The 19,479-nt window shown below is 40.9% G+C and overlaps 1 protein-coding gene across 1 annotated transcript; it reads left to right on the top strand.

Annotated features, from left to right (window-relative positions):
* Window positions 1-264: 264 nt before the first annotated feature.
* On the top strand, window positions 265-19,213 carry kcnj6 (potassium inwardly rectifying channel subfamily J member 6). The gene is made up of 3 exons (XM_063486697.1): window positions 265-477; window positions 13,692-14,609; window positions 18,027-19,213. The coding sequence occupies exons 2-3, from the start codon at window positions 13,715-13,717 to the stop codon at window positions 18,377-18,379; spliced, it is 1,248 nt and encodes a 415-aa protein (XP_063342767.1). The 5' UTR covers window positions 265-477; window positions 13,692-13,714; the 3' UTR covers window positions 18,380-19,213.
* Window positions 19,214-19,479: the final 266 nt, after the last annotated feature.

Below are 19,479 nucleotides of genomic sequence, written 5' to 3'. Positions count from 1 at the left end.
AATTTAAAGCGACCTCGTTCACGAGTCTAACAATGATCTCAGAAAGGCTTCTGCATTTATTTTGCAATGTTTTACTGATATATTGCTTATTTCTCCTGATGTTTCCATGCACTGTGTATCCGCACTGTGTTGTATCACCTCCCATATTTCCAGTCCTCCTCCTTCTCCTCCCTCTCTCTCTCTCTCTGCTTACTCTTTCTCTCTTTTTGCTCAACCTTCCTCGTCCTCTCTCGCTCTCTCTCTCTCTCCCTCACTGCCCACCTATGTCTCTCTCCCAGCTGAGAGGGGTGGAGGCTGACGGCCGATGGTTTTTCAGCGGATAGGGGATGGAGGAAAGGGGGAATTAGTGGCTCCTCTTCACTCGGTCTTCACAACAGCGTCCCGGTAATCAGAGACCAGCAGCCTCAGCGGAGATTTTTCATGGGAACGAAACGGCTTAAAATGAGCCGGGGAGTGATCGCTGATCTGCTGCACAAGGTAAGAGCCTCTCCTTCCTGCGCGGCTCCTTGCGGCGACGCTGATGATCGGCTTGTTAAATGTAATCATGTGTTTTATATGGAAGGGGGGGAGGAGGGCAGTGGGGGTGGATAGTTACATAACAGTGCATATCAGAGATTAATTAAGACAATAATAATCAGCATAAGAGAAAGACAGACACACAGAGAGGGAGAGAGAGATAAGGGGGAAAGGCGCATCTCAGATGGTGGAAGCTGACTGAGGAAGCTCCCGGCGGCTGGTTTTGTGCGCTGACATGATAAGGAGAGGAAAGCAGCCGCTCGGATGGAAGAAACTGGAAGGTGTTGAAGAAAATGTTGCAGGCTGTGAGCGCCTGCAGGCCTCACGTCACCACAGGACACAGATAAGGCTAATAAACGAGCAACACTGCAGCACATAAAGGCAGCAAATGAAGCAACGACAGGAGGCCATCGTCATCATCATTATTATCATTATTATTGCTGTTGTAATCGCGATCACCTACACCCCCCCACACCCGTGACAGCGGGGGAAATATCTCCTGCTTGGTTTGCTCTCGCTTCCTGCGGATGCACCTGATCCCAGGGAAAAAAAAGAAATCATTTAGCCGGGTCGTAATAAAAACTCCTGCTGTTATATTCACTTCACTGTTCCCTGGATTACAGGTGAAGCTAAACCTCCTCCTCCCCTTAACCAGCTCACTCGTGTTTTTCTTTAATACATATAAAAGTTTTTAAATAAAGGTTGAAACTGTGAGTATTTCCCCTAAACAGAAATTATACTCGCATATAAAACTGAAATGACTGTAATAATGATAAAATGTGTTTAAACTAACAGCTCCTCACACTTGAATAACCTCAGGTCGTGACACAGCCCCTTCTAATTAATTCATTCATTCATTAACTTAATTTCATAAGGCAGCCAGGTTAAGATGTGTGTCCAGAAACATTTATAAATCTGAGATGGTGCAAAAGCAAGCACGAAGTCCAGAAATGGTTCATTTCCTTTCAGTCGTGGTTTAGAAATGTGCTGTAGGGGTTATAAACTGGGCAAACTGGGATGAGCTGGAGGTTTTTTCAGAAAGGCGCTGAAACGCAAAAGAAATGCAGTCAAAAGCAGGCTCTGCCGGGGTATAATTAACTGAAATGGAGTGGTGTAATTAATTATTTATAAGTCATTTAATCGGGTGGTCCGAGAAACATTAATAATTCTGCACAAGCAGCAAACAAATATGCAGCAACACAACCACAACGGATAAAAACCATTAGGCGACACCACATAATAAAGCTTTTCAGGGCAGTCTGCACTTTAGTTATTGGATTGTACCCTGCACAATGTAAAAGAGAAGAAGAGAGACATGATTTGGCAACTTCTACAGCCTGTTTTCTTTTTCTGTTATAAAATATAATGTGAAAGGGGATTCAGTGTCCACTGATGTCCTTTAGGGTTATAAATCTGGGCTGTGATCTCAAGCAGTTAATGAAACCGGTAATTCCTTGACCACTTTCATTTTAAGGCCTTAAAATATAGAATTTATGAAGATTTCTTTCTTCTTTCTTTCTTTTTATGAAGATATTTGCCATTAAAATCTGTTCAGGTGTAAATCTGACTCACAGTTTCCAACTGCAGTGATTTTTCCTTATGAAATAGTATAGTATAAATAGTTTTATCCAATAGACAGTGAGTACATTGGATCCCAGCCTCCTTTAAAAAAACATTTTCTTCTGTGTTGCTCATTTAAGTCGATTACCTGAGGCTCATGCCGGTCCCCGCTCTGTGGTCCTCTTCTGGAGTAACGCCGTTTTCGTGCTGGTAACGCGATTCAGCAGAATTCTCTCTGTGCTTGTTTTCCTGCTGATACTGTGTCTCTAACAGTCATAAAATAAGCAGCAGAGTTGATATTAACTGAATCCTGTTCTGTTGATAGTCACTTTGCATTTGTCTGCATAAAATGTATGTTTTTAGTTTGAGGCTCATTTTCCTTCCCTGGAGTTTGTCTGAATGTCCTACCACCCTGGCTAGACATGTCAAAATATCAGAAATCAGGTCATTAGTAATAATATTCTTGTTCTTGTGGCGTAAACCAATCCACCGGACTAATAACATGCAGACCCCTTCTCCCCTTGTTGCTGCCAAAGCAGCTCTGACCCTCTGTCCTGTGGTGGCTGGCACCAGGACGTTGGCAGCAGATCCTGTGGGTCCTGATGGCTGAGGCCTCAGAGCTTGATCCACAGTAACATCATATTAGAATCCACCTCAGTCTCACAGCAGTTTCTAATACAGTCCCAACTGTTATTCTGTTATTTAGTTTCTTTTGGCACGTGTGCTGCTTTTCTGTCAATGTGCTCAAAATCAGTATTTTCTCCTTTAAAAGGGTGAAAAAGTCCACATTCTGAAACTGATGGGAGTCATTTAGATTTCCTCACTTCAGTTGTGTTTTTTTTAAAGCATTTCCAATCATAAGAAGCTACTTGGCTAGGTTTATAAATATCGCAACTTGGGTTAAAATATAGTTGCCAAGTTGTTTCTTGGTTGCGTTGCCTTTGAAGAGCCTGGACACAACATATGCTGCAGACATGGACATATACTTCCTGTCCATGACTGTTTTTTCCTGACTATTTCATGTCCTGTGCTGAGGCCTGGAGGAGGAATCGGGGAGTTTGGAGACCAGGCCATAACCTTGGCTTATCTTTCCCGAGCAGTTTTTTTTCTAAGCGTTATAGAAGAAGATGCTGTTGTGGTGGAGGAGGCTGCTGCTGCTGGAGAGTGCAGGTCTGCAGCAGTGTGTAGGTGGAACAAGCATCCAAAGGTTGCACTATAAACCCAGTTATAAGTGGCCTTAGGTAACATGTTAAAGAAGGTAATAAGTTGGTTTTTGTTTACAACAACAGCCTGTATAATATTAGAGGGAGAACCCCAGCGATCAATGACCTCTGCTGTGAGAGTGGGGAGGAAGAACTCCCTCTTTAACAAGAAGAGGCCTCCAGCAGAGCCAGGCTCAGAGAGTCGTAGCATACTGCCTCAGCTGGTTGACAGAGGAGGAGAAGAAGAAATTATTAGAGGTTTATAAAGTAATATTGTTATATTATCAATGTTTTTTCAGCATAGCTTCACATTTTTGCTGCTTTGCTGCCATCGGAGGCTGAAAGCATTTTGCTGCTAGCATAAAGTTTATGATGGGTGTCTGTGTTTTTTTTTTTTTTTCATTTTTGATGAAGAAACACTAAAAATACTGACAATAACAAAAGCTGTTTACAGTATAACTCTCTCATTTAGCTTTTTGTTGCCCAGTAGCTGTCGTGTCCTGCCTCTAGAAACTCAGTTAGCAACTTTAATGGGTTAGGGTTAGAGAAGTTGATTTAACAGTAAAATAAAGGTTTAAGAATTACTCTTGCACTAAGATTTTTTTCTCAAGCTGCGCAGGTTAAATGAAGATATTAAGCAATGGCCAAATTGCTTAATACCTTCTTACCACAGTTCCCAAAACGCTGCATCCTTTTGGGAACTGTGGTAACATGCTGCAGACATGGAATATAGTTTCTATAAACTGTGATTCCTCCACAAAATAATGACAAAAAAACGTTGTACAGTCCTGGATGGCTGATACTGAACAAATGTAAAACTGATTAATAAAACATAAAATGCAATTGAAATATGTTTTGTTAAGTGTAACAATTTTGAAATTTCTATTAAAAAAAACAACCTAGATGAAACGAAATAGCTCAGAAAGGTGAAAAATTAATGCTTTTCTTTTTGCATTCTTTATGAGAACAAAGATGATGTGAGCATGAACAAGTTTGCTCAAACATGAAAGGTGTTTTTTGGCCCATCTTTAAAGGATGTCAGGTTTTAATGAATACATGCATGTGTGGTGTGTAACCCAAAATTAATACATAAAATCACAACTGAGGGCTGAAAAAAAATACTACGCACACTCTACTATTAAAACTGAACATCAAAGCAACGTAATACACAGAAAAACACACACAGACACCAAGCCTAGACTTCTGGGTGGCTGCATATCAACGATGATCAAAATGTGCACATGAATATTTGCACAGATGAGCTTCAAAGCCTGAGGGAGCTTTTGACATTTACACATTTTTTAAAATGTGTTTCAAAACTTGCTTACTTTAAGATTACTAAAGGCTTTGCAGATTTCATAACCCATTAATAAAGATCCTTAAAAAAACTGTGACTGAGACCCAGAGTTCAGCCCACGGGGTGATGCCCTCACAAAAGTCAATTTATCAATAATGAACAAACCCATTAGCCTTTACAAATGACTTCTGGTGATTAATGCAGACTTGATGAATAACCTTAAATTCTTACTGACCAGGCCCACACATTTCCTGTGAAAGAGTCAGCTCACTTAAAACACACAAGGTTAGATCCAGATCAAATCTGTGCTAGGATGTGAAAATTATTTGCATGTGACGTCTATAGTGCCTGTCCTCAGCTGTTTGTGTGGCTAAAAATAGCTCGAGTCCCCATGCGGCTTCTGCCGGATTTTAGCCACATCTGGATGTTGCTACCTGGTCAACAATCACCCCCAAACGGCAAAGACACAGAAAATAGAGACGCAGAAGTTGAAGCACCAATGACACGATTGTCTGCTGCTGCTGTTGTGTTCACGCATGTCATCAGTCGATGTTCATCCTACACAGCACATCTACATGCAGCACATCCTGCTGCAGGCCAACAAACGATGTTCAGCGTCGTTGCACTTGTGTAACCATCTGTGAAACGGACCATCTTGTGTGTAATAACCTCCAGTGTTTCAGTTTAGCACCGTTTGTAGCTTCATGAGCGGGATCTGGTGGGATGAGCTGTTTTGGGGGATGCTTTCCTGTAAAAGTCATCTTTATCTACCTTTAGGCCTCATGAGGCCATATACGGTTTATAGATGGGCTTGTTAATTTCATGTGTAGCCTAACCACAGACTGACAGTGATAAAAAAAAGACTTGTCAGTAACCAGTCTCCAACCAACCAAAGAACACATTTTTCCTGGCAACCGGAGGTCATCTGGGGGTCACCAACCAGTTTGTAGGCCTTTGTAACTGAAGCCTTATTTGGATGAACTATCCTCGAGGGAGGGGTGGCACAGTGTATACGAGGGGCAACGTTATTATAGTTAACTAAAACTAAATTAAACCCCTCCCCCCCAAACATTTTAGTATATTATAAATAAAATAAAATAAAAATTACAACTAACACTGACTGAAAATGAAGTAAAAATTAAATAAAAATAGAGAGGAAATATTAAGTATTGACAAAGGTTAAGTATGTGTCAGTTTGGTGAAAATTGTTACATGTTTACTGAGACTTTGTCTACAAAACTGTGTGTGTAATACCTGTGCTGATTTTCCTAAATATTACTGATGACATAAAAGATAATATTTTAGATATTAATAAAATAAAGACTAAAACTAACACTGAAACTAATAAAAACGAAACATTTTCAAATAAAAAAAACTTAACCAAACTAAAATGAATTGAGAACAAGAAGTCAAAATTAAATAAAAATAAAAACTAATTAGAAAATTCAAAGCTATAATAACTCTGACGAGAGGAACAGACTTCCTGCTTTGAAGCTCAAAATACTAGAGTTCAATAAAACACAAATATTTCATTAATAATCAGCTCAAATCTGCAGGCTGATGAGGGCGCACACATAAATGTTCCCCCGTCAGTGTATTTATGTTGGATGGAACTATCCACAGAGGCTGTAAACATGCTTTTTAATGTTGTGAAGTTTTAACATTTTAAGCACACTGAAGACAGCTTCAAGTGGCCACTTGAGGAACTGCAGTTTTTGGCACTTGATTGGATTCATTTTCCAGCTGTGAGCCCATCAGCTTGTCTTGACTTAGCCTTTCGGGGCAGCAGACAGTATTTGGAGGCTTTCAGTCTTAATGTCTACATAGGAGCTTCTTGGTTCATGCACCAGTCATCAACGCATTTATAAATAACTGTAGAAAATGTATTTGCTGTCAGATCTCCTTCTTCTTTGCAGTCCTGATGGACGGGATGACCGATGGGGTCTCGGTGGACTATGATGTTTGCAGACGATACTCTAGTGAGAGCAGGGAGCAGGTGGAAGAAAGGCTGCAGAGGTGGTATGCTCTGTAGTGAAGAGAGATGAAAGTAGAAGCAAGAGAGCACATGCGTGTGAAGGAGAGGCAGGCAGGTGCAACAGGGAAGCTGCAAGGAGAAGAAGCAAGGGACGGTGCACTAGATAGGTAAAGAAGAGGAGAGTGCAGGCAGGGTGGAGCAGGCGGAGATGAGTCTCAGGGGTGATTTGTGACAGAAGGAATATAAAAAATAGACAGGAGAGGCTGAGGTGGTTTGGATATGTGCAGAGGAGGCCTTGAAGAAGAAAGAAGGAAAAGAGGAAAACCTCTAAGGAGGTTAATGGTTGTAGTGAAGAGGGTTGGTGTGACAGGGGAGGATGCTGGGGTGAGATGGAGGTCAATGACCCGCTATGGTGATCCCTAAAAGCAGCAGCTTTTTCCTTTTTGGAAAATTTAACCCCTTTTTTGTTCTCCACTCCGTCTGTTTACCCGCATGCTGCAAAAGCCCGCTCAAGCATGATTGGTCAGCAGCATCCAGACACTACGCCTGAGAACCAGAAAGCTTCTGGTACTAAAAATCGTGTCTCGTAATCACAGATTCTGCATGTTCATAAGCAGATATTTGTTCACAGAGATTGCTTCGTGTGTGCCAGCTCTCTCTCGCTCTCTCTCTCAGCTGTTATACAGATAATAACCACAAAGCCTTTCTGGAACCAGTGAGCTTCACCGAAAAAGCATTCCTTTGTCAGAGTTTCCTGCACCACCACCACTCAGTTTTTAATATGTATATTATGTAATATGTATATTTAATACGTATGTAATAGCTATTTAAGTCACCATTTGTCTAGAGATATTTAGAGCAGCTACTTGGAGACTATAAGAGCCATGAGAGACAAAAGTGGTAAAGTTGTGGTTTATGAAACCAAAACCAAAAGCTCAAAGATGCTGAAAAGCTCCACTGAGCTGAGGGGCAGAGTAGCAGTATGGTGATAACAGCTGCTGTAATTTGTTATCAATATTTACTTATTGATCACACAAATGAGATAAAATTCATCCCGTGAGACTTGGCAGCACTAGCCTTAGAAACTTTTATTTCATTATCTTGGGTTCTATTGTTTTCTGTGCCAAACATCCTCTTAATAAGCCCGTGTTATCAGATATTTATTCACAGATATTCAGCATTAGAATAAAAAAACAGATGTCACATGAATGGGAGCTCTGTGCACAAAGCACATGCAGCACATTGTTCTTCCTTCGGGCCCCGCTGAAACGAGATGAAACAGACAAATGTTATCCAACGCCGTGGCCTCATCCAGTACATTCCTGCTATATTGTGAGCACTTTGGTAGACTGAGCTGTGCGTTGCCATGGAAACCAGTGCTGCTCAAGCTCATAATATTCCCCCGTGAATGGAGAGCAGAACGGCTTCAGCACAGCCATTTGTTCCAGTGGTAGGAACGCTGATGGTGGTGGCTTAGGATCGTATGTGCGGAGTAAAGGAAATCAATGCTGATCTCAGGACAGTCCGAGGCGCAGGCTCGGGCTCAGGCGGAGGGGTGGGAGGTGTGGGAGGTTGGGGGGAGAAACTCCTAATGTGACAGACTTATCAGAGGGATCACACAGCAGCCCCGCTGTGTTCAGTTTTCAGCACCACACGCAGAATAAAAACGGACAGGACGGCGCAGCAGGGACCTTTAAGGAGGAGAGGTCAGGTTCAGGAAGTTTAAGAGGCTGAGGGGTTTACAGAGTGCAGCCTTCCTTAAATCTGACTCAAGGTTATTTTTTTCCTTTTTTTTTTTTTTTTTTTACCAAATGCAATTAGTGTCGGTTCTTATCTGCAGCTCTGTCCGAAAGCATGATGATGAGGCCCGATTTCAACATTTGTCCTGGATATCGTATTATAGACCACTCTCTGGCCAAGCAGTCCAACCTTTTTTCACACAATTTGTTTTACATCTATAAAAACACAATATGCACAGCCTCAAGAAAGTACAAAAAATTGGGATGATATAATTTTAATTGCCATGGCTATTTCAAGGGCCCTGTTATGGGATGGCGAGCTTTCCAGGATCTGCCCTGCCTGGCATAAGCTCGAGCGCCCCCATGACCTGAAACTGGATGGATGGATTTTATATGACAATATTTACCATAAACCACCAGAAAAGCATTTCAAACTAGTGTTAAATAATTAAATGATTGGGCCTTAAATTATAGGCTAGATGAGGGCAGTTCAATAACATTGACAGAATCACTCCTCCTAACTAAACTCCACCTTCAGAGCGAGCAAATTAAATAACAGAGCAACTCTTTCATTTCTGTGTCTTTAAAAGTTCTATTTTTATGCAAAGTTTAACCTTGCAGGACCAACTTTATAACTCCCCGAGTTAATTTTGTGCAACCACAGTGTGGATTAAAGAACCAGTTCAGTTGAGAACTGGTTCCAAATTGTCCTCAGAGCTCAATTTATTTATTTATTTATTTTTGTCAATGCGGGCATGTTTTTCTGACAGTTGTGCATTTCATAACAATGATGTCAAACTCGAGCCAGCGGAGCTTTTTGGACACCTGAGTCACATACGAGCCTTTTATTCTGCTCTGTTTTTAGCGTTCACACTCAGAGATCATACAACAAGTGTAGGCTGCAGGAAGCAGATCAGGGATCATTAAGAGATTCGATATAGAGAGCGTGACCCATGGACAGAGTGAATAATGACATTAATATCTTAATAATGTCTGTCAAACAAAATGACACAGACCCCTTTTTCTTCCTCCTAATACTCAGAGGCCCTGACATGGACCGAGTGATAATTCTTCTGCTCTAATTTAACCTTGTGAGGTCTCCCTATGTGACCCTATGTTATCTGAATATGTAATTTCCATATTGATGCTTTATTTAAAAATATACTCCAAAGTCTCAGTTAAATTTAGTTGAATCTATTCTTCATGCTTCAGTCTTGAGCCACTCCTTATTTCTCCAGGCTTCCTGAAGGTCCAAAGTTTGTCTTTGGACACTGGCTCCTTTTTCGCTCAGAAGAATATTTTTTTGTGTTATTGTTTCGTAAGCCATTTAACACTGACCTATGAGTCATTCAAGCATAAAAAAGACAGCTAACTTAAGGGATGAACCAGTGTTGTGTTTATGGTATCTTTAGGTATTTTGTTACTAGTGTTTCTTTAGTTGAATCTATGAAAAATGCCAAAAGTTTGACAGACATAAAATTCAATTTTTGCACCAAGAAGATGATTTCCAAACAGTGGCATATCTCAGCATGGTGTGCGGTTTGTTCTTAAAACTTTTGAAGAAACTGGACAAGTGGAAGACAAAAGAAGAAGTGGCAGGGCTAAAAAGCTATGAATAGCGGAGGTTAAATAGCATCACCTTAGTTTTACATCACTTGAAAGCCGGAAATGTCATGATCCAAATGGTGTAAACTATTTTATAATAGCAATACCGCAGCAGCTGCACAAGTTCCTCATTTTCTAAAAAGAGTGTTTCAGTTTTTCTGATGTCATTAGACGACTCTCATGTCACATACACACAGTTTTCCAAGCTTTTAGTTAAAAAAGAGACTGGATGGTCTCTGGTGTAGCTCACTGGGTTGACTAGGTGACTCACTGCCATAAGACTAATGCAGAGGCTATTTAATGCCTGTCTTCTCTGTACTATCCTGTTGCACTGAATGAAAATCCCAATAAGTGCCCAACTTCAAAAGTGTTGCTTGAAAACCTTTATATATGAGTATTTTGTACGTGCGTGAGTTTTCCTGTCCAAGCCTCTTTGCCACAACAGTACAGCACACACAGAATACTCCACTGTACACAATGCTTTGTTGGGAAACTAAGTTAAATCTCCAACCTGAGCTAAAAATGACGTCTTAAACGGGCTGTCAGGATACGAAGTGAGTTTGGGTGATGGCTCTCAATCTCACCTCGCAGTATGGCTTCCTCGTGGGTGCCGGGGAGCTCCTCAGCACCCACGGAGCTGAATTACAACCTGAATTCGGTGTTACACACTCGCTCTGCACTGGATGAGTTACTGTGACAAAGCGTAGTTTGCTGTTGGCAGCGTAGGCGGTGACACGTTTTCCCTCAGCTGCACCCGAAGCTGCACGGATTCACGCTGAGCCTGTTTATTAGCGGTGGTGAATCTGCGCACTGGGCTTTAAACAATGGCAGAGTAGGAGGTCTATTGTTTATGATATTATTTGCATGCGTGCCTTGTTTGTGTAGCTGCCACTCACACTGTCCACACTAAGTCGGTTTAATTTGTAAATGCATCTGTGAGCACTCCTTCCAGACGTTTTCCTTTTTCACAAAAGCAGCTTCAACTGAGAGAATGTAAAGAGCGGACAACCTGTAGACTTCGACGTGATCTTTGAGAGGCTCGATAAAGAGCCTGCCTTGTATTACTGTGACTAAACTGGATGTAGCGTTTTGTTGTGTTTCATTTCTGCCGCATCTAATTTGGTAGAGTTGCAGTTGAGAATTTATAGAACAGCCTCAGTGTTTACTGACTCATCAAGTATGGCTGTTACTTACTGAACCTCTCTGGCCTCGTGGTGGAAACATGTTCCCCCTAGTGTCTGTTACCAATACAGTCCAGTGTCGCTCATTTTGCCCTCACGGCTGTGGAACTGTTACAGGATTAATTGGCTTAAAGGGGAAGTATTAAGTTTTGTCCTTATTATCCATATATATTTATATCTATACACAATTATAATATTGGATGTTCATGTTAAATATGTACAAAGCTTAGAATAATGAGGTCAACGTATGTAAAAGTTGTTTTTGGCATTTTTCTATGTTCCAGTATTCTTACTTTAGACTCTTATGTCTTCAGGGCTTGTGTTTTATGTTGAGCCACTGCCTTGGTTTTATTATTCTGGTGATGTATTTCTGTTTTCTGTTCTTTTTTGTTAGTCCTCTGTAGTGTGTAAGTTCTAGTTTAGCGTTTTGGAGTCTGTTATTGGAGTTAGGTCTTTGTATTTGGTTTATTATTCTACCTGCCACAGTTTCCCATGTTCAGTGAGTTTCCTTAGTTTAGTTCTCTTCTTATTACCTGTTTCATTTTGTCAGGTGTTTTGTGACTGATTTGACACTGAGGACATTGAGTGTCCTCAGTGTCTCCACCTGTGACTCATTTCCCCAGCTCCCTCCACTTTGATCATTACCATGTGGTTAAATAGTCCAGTCCTTCACTTCAGTGTTTATCAAAGCATCTGTGTTACCTTCCTACTCTGATTTCTGGATTTTTCTGTTTATTTCCCTTGTGGACTTAACCTAATAAAAGGTGCATTTTTGTTACTTCTGCCTGCTCTTTGGGTCTTGCATTCAACAAACTGTGAGACAAGCTCAGACATCAAACTGCTTTCTTCTATTGGCTCTATATGATGTTTGCTGGGGATATCCCTAATATGGTCACATCAAATGCACAAATGCATAAACTGACTGCCTCTATTTGCGAGCAACGTGTGATAAGGACAAAGTTGGCTTAAAGGGAGAAGAGCTAAAGCCCCAAAGCCCAGTAATAGAAATAAAGATTATTTTAAACAATGAATCATGCAAAGCTACTATAGTAGAGGCCAATAAAGAAAACATGCAGTTGGGATGTCCATTTAAGGGTCAGATTTATGACAGAAGCTGTACATTTAAATTCAGTTTGTGGGTTTTAATTGGGGCAGCATAGCAGCTCAAGAACAAGTGCTGATTAATGTGTTGTTTAGTAAAATCTGTTGAGTTGTCTGGGAAGTGAGACGGAAGCGAATATGCATTACAAAAATGTCCATTTGCATTAATTTAATTTGTTGTTAGTTTCTTTGTGGGCAGAGGTCAACGGAAATACGATCAGGAACGCTAATTTCCACACACAAATGGTTTCATTGTTATTGCAGATGGAGCCGTGGAATTAAATTTAAATTGCTAATCTAACCAATGTATGAATTGGGTTCAGCACTGATGTACGCACAGTGGTGAAAGCCATTTAACGTTGGGAATAACAATATAATATTGCTTAGTTGTAATTGTTTTCCTTAATGAATCTGAGCTGAGTGACGTGTTTTCCAAAGCTAGTTCTGAATCTTATTATTCGGGTGGTATTTTCATTAAAAGCCCCGCTCTTGACTTGGCGTCACAGTGTGGATAATTCATGTCCAAATGAAAAAAATAATTAACCCTCTGTGCCAACCAAGCCAGAGGAGCTTTCTTCTTCTTACCATAACTCTTCAATTGTTCATGCTTTCAAACTAATTCAGACATCTGCGTGTAAATAGACCACCACTGCTACACGTCAAGTACAATTTGTTATGGTGATGATGTTGTTTTGGATGAGTCGCGGCAGCTCCAGTTTATTGGGAAACTGAAGGGGGGAAGGGGCGAACAACTGGAGATGGCTGATTGGTGAAAAACCCAGTGTGAAAAAATGACTTGTGCAGGCTCATATTATCTTGTTTTCACCGTAATTAGACAGATCTAATATATTTAAAATTTAAGTTCCAATTACAAACCTAAACAACTGTAAAATATTTCTTATATGATATATGTGTTTTCTGAAAAGAACAAACAAATACATCTCAAATTATTTATGCTCAAAATGCTGACTTTAAGTAATTTGTTTACATGTAAATTTCCTGCGTGATTTTGTTACACTTACACTGTGAAACATTAAAGTTAATGCAACCTGGTAAAATTAAATTTCTTGATTGGAATGTATTCAGTTTATAACCAGCATATTTTCCTTAATTAATGATTGTTTGAAAAAATAAACATTCGATTTGATATATTTTAGTTTATGTAGTTGTAGGCTAATGACATGTGACTGACAAGTTGTTAGCCAATGAGCATGTGGTTTGATAGTCATAGTTGCAGTTCACTTATCACATGTGGTTACAAAACACCAAGGTGGTATGCTCTTTTACGCTCCAAATGTGGACTTTGTTTTTATACTTCCTTGTCTGTCAAATATTATTCTCTAAAGCACCACACTGCATCTAAAGTAAAATAACGGCAAATGAGGCACCCATTGTATTGATTGTATTGAAATATGAATAAGTTAGGTCCTGAACAACCATCTAGATGTGTCACCATCATCTTAGAGTTCCTGCACTTGCTAACTCATGATCACTGCCATGTTCTTCCTCTTGCAGGCTTGAATCCACCGAGAAACCCCATGGAGCAGGATGTGGAGAGCCCAATAATCAGAAAGCCCAAGTTGCCAAAGCAGGCCAGAGAGGACCTGCCTAAACACCTGGCAGAAATCGACCGGGTGAAAAAGATCCAGCGGTATGTCCAGAAAGATGGGAAGTGCAACGTCCATCACGGAAATGTCCGAGAGACATACCGCTATCTGACAGACATTTTCACCACACTGGTAGATCTCAAATGGAGGTTTAACCTCTTCATCTTTGTGTTGGTGTACACGGTGACATGGCTCTTCTTTGGCTTCATGTGGTGGCTTATTGCCTACCTCCGGGGTGATCTGGACCATATAGCAGACAACCAGTGGACTCCGTGCGTCAATAACCTCAACGGGTTTGTATCAGCGTTTCTGTTCTCCATTGAAACAGAGACCACCATTGGTTATGGATACAGAGTGATCACGGACAAATGCCCCGAGGGAATAGTGCTGCTTTTAGTTCAGTCAGTGCTGGGATCTATCGTGAATGCCTTCATGGTGGGTTGCATGTTTGTTAAGATCTCGCAGCCCAAGAAACGGGCTGAGACACTAGTGTTTTCCACCAATGCGGTCATCTCCATGAGAGATGGTCGGCTGTGCCTGATGTTCAGAGTTGGAGACCTCCGAAACTCGCACATCGTCGAGGCTTCAATCAGGGCCAAGCTTATCAAGTCTAAGCAGACCAAGGAGGGGGAGTTCATCCCTTTGAACCAGACAGATATAAACGTGGGTTACAACACAGGAGATGACAGGCTCTTCCTGGTATCGCCACTCATCATCTGCCATGAGATCAATCAAAACAGCCCCTTCTGGGAGATCTCACAGGCCCACCTGTCCAAGGAGGAGCTGGAAATTGTTGTGATCCTCGAGGGGATGGTGGAGGCCACAGGTGAGTCATCAGATTCAAAATCTCAGAGGTTAAGGTGTATAATAATTGCTGTTTAGTGGATCTAATGTCACACAATGACTTTCTAATGCATTATTTATTGCATAGAACTGCCTCACCATATCTCTGGAGTAGTGCTCAGTTAATTTTGTAATTTTAACAAAATGATTACAAACATGTTTTCAGTGCTAAGAATTCAGTATGTATGCATGAATACTAATTGCTAAAATACTTAAATCTGCTGTTAGAATTTCAGTTTTTTTCTGATAATAGTGAACTAGCTGCCATTAAGCTGGATCTGCCATTAATAGCCAATCTTGACAGAACACCAGTGTATCTGATGGCCACAACTTCTCATATATCTCAGAAGGTTATCAAAAAAACATCTCTTCAAGTTTATTTTGACTTACAGTATTGTTGTTGGATTTGTAATACAAACTAGAACGCAGTGGGCTTCAGTACAAAAGCTCACCTGTAGTCAGAGCTTGCTGACCTACAATGAACCAGATCTTACCTTAAGACACTGGAGGCGACTCATTTACTGCTTTGCACTCTGCACCTTTGATGTACTACAATGTCCTTTGAAATACAGTCATTTTTAAGTCATTGTAACATTTTTAAGTTTCACTCACTCATCCTCTAGCACGACCATAAAGAATCTTATTTTGAAGGGATTTCCACTGAAAGTTGGTGCACACATGTCTCCCACAGGGTCAATCTGGGAACCCATCAGTAAGCCTGACGACAGCCTCGGATAATTTTAGGGTGGCAGGAGATAACTGGGACAAGACTTCCTGTTCCACATGCCACTCGTCGTTTACTAATGCAGATAACTCTTTTATAAAGCCAGTAAAATGCTAAAGTGTAGACAGGGGATAGTCAGTGGTTTCAAGATCGCTTTTCAGAGGTATTTATCCATCTTTTGGTCTCCATGTGGTCGGCATTTATGTGATGCACAAAAATTAGTTTTTGCAACATTATTTAAGGCTTAATTAACCTCATCACACCACACATGTAAACAATAGGTGCAACACAATTTTGTATATGTCCAGCATTAATCTTTTTTCTCGTATTATTCCCCACTTCTACTGCTCTGTTCCTTTTGTTACCTTCAACTACCTGTAAACACCACTGTAGAATGTTATAATTAAGAAATGACAAACTGTAATATCATAGCTGAGCCATCAAATTCACTTGGTATACTTTAAAATCTGTCCCAATTAAGTTTCCTTTCAGTCATGCCTCAACAGTCATATCACAATTGATGTAGCTCTTTTTTATTACACTATGTTTTCAATTCAGACACACATCATCATTGTCTATCTTAAAGAATGTCCCCGGGATGAGGAAACACTAACAGAGATGTATATAAAGACAGATGTAAAGTGTTAGAGTGAGATTTAAAAAGATGAGAGCCTCTGCAGAGCACAGCTGCACAGCCGAGAGCAGGATGACCAAAACATCTGGATGGGCAGCAGGAGACATGAGGGAGATACCAACGATTTGCGTCACCAACCCAAAAATCACTTGAAATGATTCGCATCACCATGTTAGATGAGACGGTTGCTGAAATGCCTGAATTCTGAACTGGTGTTCGATCATTTGTCTCACTCTCAGACTCAATGAAACAAAAAGAACCAATTACATAATGGTTGCGTGATGTGTTTTGAAACAGCTGCTGGAGGCTCACAGAGGACTCTGTTTCCTGCAGACAGCTGAGCCAAAGAGCTCACTGATGAATATGAAAACACAAGTAAACGCTGCTGGAAAGTGATTAAGACCCATTCCTGGTTACAGTTAACTAACCATGGAGGAAGTGTGTTTAAATCACCTGCAGTAACAACGCTGTAAAGATTACAACAACACGCCTGTACATCCAGGGGAACGTTTAGGGATACGCCTCATTTAAATCCAACTCTACCTGCTAGTACCATCGTTATCATGTCGCTACCACAGCTCAAACAGGAGAAAATAAATGACACCAATGCCCATTTTTCAGAAATCATTCTTCTGCCCAACAAAGCGGGAAACTGGAATATGCTGTCACTTCTTGCTTTGATTTTTCAAAGATAGGTGCAAATGTAAGGTGAAAGGGACAGGAGCTTTGAAAATAACAGAAAGTTAGTTACTGTAGTTGTAATGCAGAGGGAATTATAGCACTTAAAATGCACTTGATCGCAGCAATTCAAAGGGAAGCAAATGGGTTGTTTGTGGAAGATGAAATGTGTGAGCAGCATCTGGCAGATAGGGATGGTGACCCAGGGTGATGACAGGAGCCTCGGGGAGGCTTCAGGATAAATCTACTATTGCTTCTGAGCTGTGAAGACCCCCACGGGACCCTGGGAGTGATGACAGAGGACAGAGGGAGGGAAGGGAAAAAAATCACACCTTTTCCCTGAGTAATTTACACTTTCCGAGGATATCATTATTCCTGCTGTTTATCGCAAATAACCTGCCATAAATCTGCTGAGTGTTTATAGAAAAAAGATGCTCCCTATAGCTGCCGACGTTGCCTGAGAATTGTCACATTTTTTAAATCTGTCTTCGATATCAAAATAATCCAGTTATTTGTGATAGTTGCTGTTACAGCAAACTAAATGGTGCCAATTTGCAAAACTGTAAAACAAAACAACAACAAAAAACCCATATATATATATAAATCTACTTGGTTAACCTCTATAAGAGCAAGTGTTCTGGCAGTTTACTGGTGTGGAACATCCAGATCTTTTCAGGAGTGACCATCCCAGCAGATTCACCCAAGGTCAGACGATCCAGTGCTCAGAGAAACTGCAAAAACCCCAAGAGCTCCATCTCGGACTCTACAGGTCTCAGTTAGCACGTTCAGTGTTAAAGTTCGTGACAGTACGATTGGGAAAAACTGAAGAACAAATAGCTGGTTTGGATGGGTTACCAGGAGGAACCCTCTTCTCTCTAAAAGAACATGGCAGCACAGCTTAGGTTTGCAAAACCGCAACTGAACAACCCTTTGGACAGATGACACCACATGTCAGCACAAACACTCAAACCAGATATGAAGCATGGTGGTGGAGGGATGATTAAAGTCACTGCGTCTGTATAAATATTCTAGAACAACCTGTCCAACAGCTAAAAATTGGCAGAAATTGGGTGGTACAAAAGGACAATGATACCAGTCCATACGCTCTAAAGTTCTCTGATGGGGCGTGCTATTTAAGCTGCTTTAGCCTACATAAAGTTGCTGCTGCCTCTGCAAGCTGCTTTGCAACCCACCTCCACCCATGCATTTAATGCTAGATTTTCTGTGTCTGTTGCTGCTCTTTGGAGCCTTACAGCCAAAGATAAATTACTGCAAATAGACTAGGACTCCTATTTTGACTAAAGATTGCTAAGACTACACTAGTTCCACAGTTTCTAATGGTTTTCTTTGTTTTGTCTCTCCAGGTATGACCTGCCAGGCAAGGAGCTCCTACGTCAGCAGTGAGATCAAGTGGGGCTACCGCTTCACGCCCGTCCTGACGCTGGAGGACGGCTTCTACGAGGTGGACTACAACAGCTTCCACGACATCTACGAAACTGACACACCCACCTGCAGTGCCAAAGAGCTCGCTGATATGGCCAACCGCGCCCGCTTGCCCCTAACTTGGTCGCTGGCTAGCAAGCTGAGCCAGCAGGGGTTGCCAGAGTCTGAACAGGAGGGTCAGGAGACCAAAACCAACCTGGACGAGCAGGGGAAGAGTGAGAAGACCGAGAGGAACGGGGACATTGCCAATTTAGAGAGTGAGTCCAAAGTGTAGCGAGCGTGGCAAGAGCCAAGCGTGAGGTCGAAACGAGATTAATGGACTGTACTGTTGGTCTCCCGCCGAGGAAGGCCACCCATTGAGGACCAATGAGCACAGTAGACCAAGTACCCCTGCACCACGAACCGCTTTTTTCTCAGTGATTTACATTTACCCCAAAAACGAGAAAACACGTAGACATGTGGCCCACCGCTGGAGTGAAAACCCCCTGCGGCAAGTGCATGTTTCAAATATAATGTGATGTCCTCCTGACAAGATTCCTATTATTTTTTCTATTAAGATATTCCTAGGGGCATTTGCTAAGTATTTTTGTATATACTACAAAATGTTTTAAATTCTTTGTTTTGTTGCAGTGTGAATATTTGACACATGTTTGATACTACTTCCTTTAGGTTAGTTCTGTATATATTATCTGCCTTACTGTATGTATAAAGCTTTCATTATTTGTTTTTCAGGAATATATAAGCATGTATAAACATTATCTGCAGTTGATTTATCTTGTATTCTGTATATACTGTATGATGATATTATTATTATTATTATTATTATTATTATTATAAGGAACACATACAGTTCAATGGATGCAAACTCTAGTTTAAACCAATGAAAGATTCTTCCCCAATGATAAGTGTTTGTTTAAAGTAGTACTACACGAAGCCATGAGTTGCTGTTTACAGCTGACTGACTTCAGACAATGGCCCTTTAAAAACTGCATTTTGTCACTTTTGCACACTGGAGTCTTCTGATGAAGGTTAGTGGCTGTTTGAGTCTCCAGAAATAACTCACCTGTCACCTAAAAGTATCAATAAATAAACAGTAAGTTGCTTATTATGCACTTGGTGAGATGTGGTTTTTGTAACACTTTTACTCAAATCCAGAATCTACTGACGTACTTTCAGGACACCTTTTTGTTTTTTGTCTGCTTTTCCTATTAGTTTACGAATTCTGAAATTTGCACATAAAATTGAATACAGTGGTCCCTCGCTATAACGAGCCTCGCTGTTTCGCGGATTTTTATTGCGCAATTTTGCATGATTTCTTTTTTTTTTTTTCCACAGCGCATCTGTTCTGCGTCCTGATTGGCTGTAGACCATTGT

Source organism: Pelmatolapia mariae, linkage group LG10_11, assembly GCF_036321145.2.
Source record: "Pelmatolapia mariae isolate MD_Pm_ZW linkage group LG10_11, Pm_UMD_F_2, whole genome shotgun sequence".
In the NCBI taxonomy this organism is placed as follows: domain Eukaryota; kingdom Metazoa; phylum Chordata; class Actinopteri; order Cichliformes; family Cichlidae; genus Pelmatolapia; species Pelmatolapia mariae.
This window is presented reverse-complemented; position numbering and strand designations above follow the sequence as displayed.

Bases quoted from the DNA above. Each gene is read 5' to 3' on its own strand.
- kcnj6 (XM_063486697.1), top strand. From the start codon at position 13,715: ATGGAGCAGGATGTGGAGAGCCCAATAATCAGAAAGCCCAAGTTGCCA. The intron at 14,610-18,026 runs GTGAGTCATCAG...TTGTCTCTCCAG, and splicing joins GGGGATGGTGGAGGCCACAG to GTATGACCTGCCAGGCAAGG.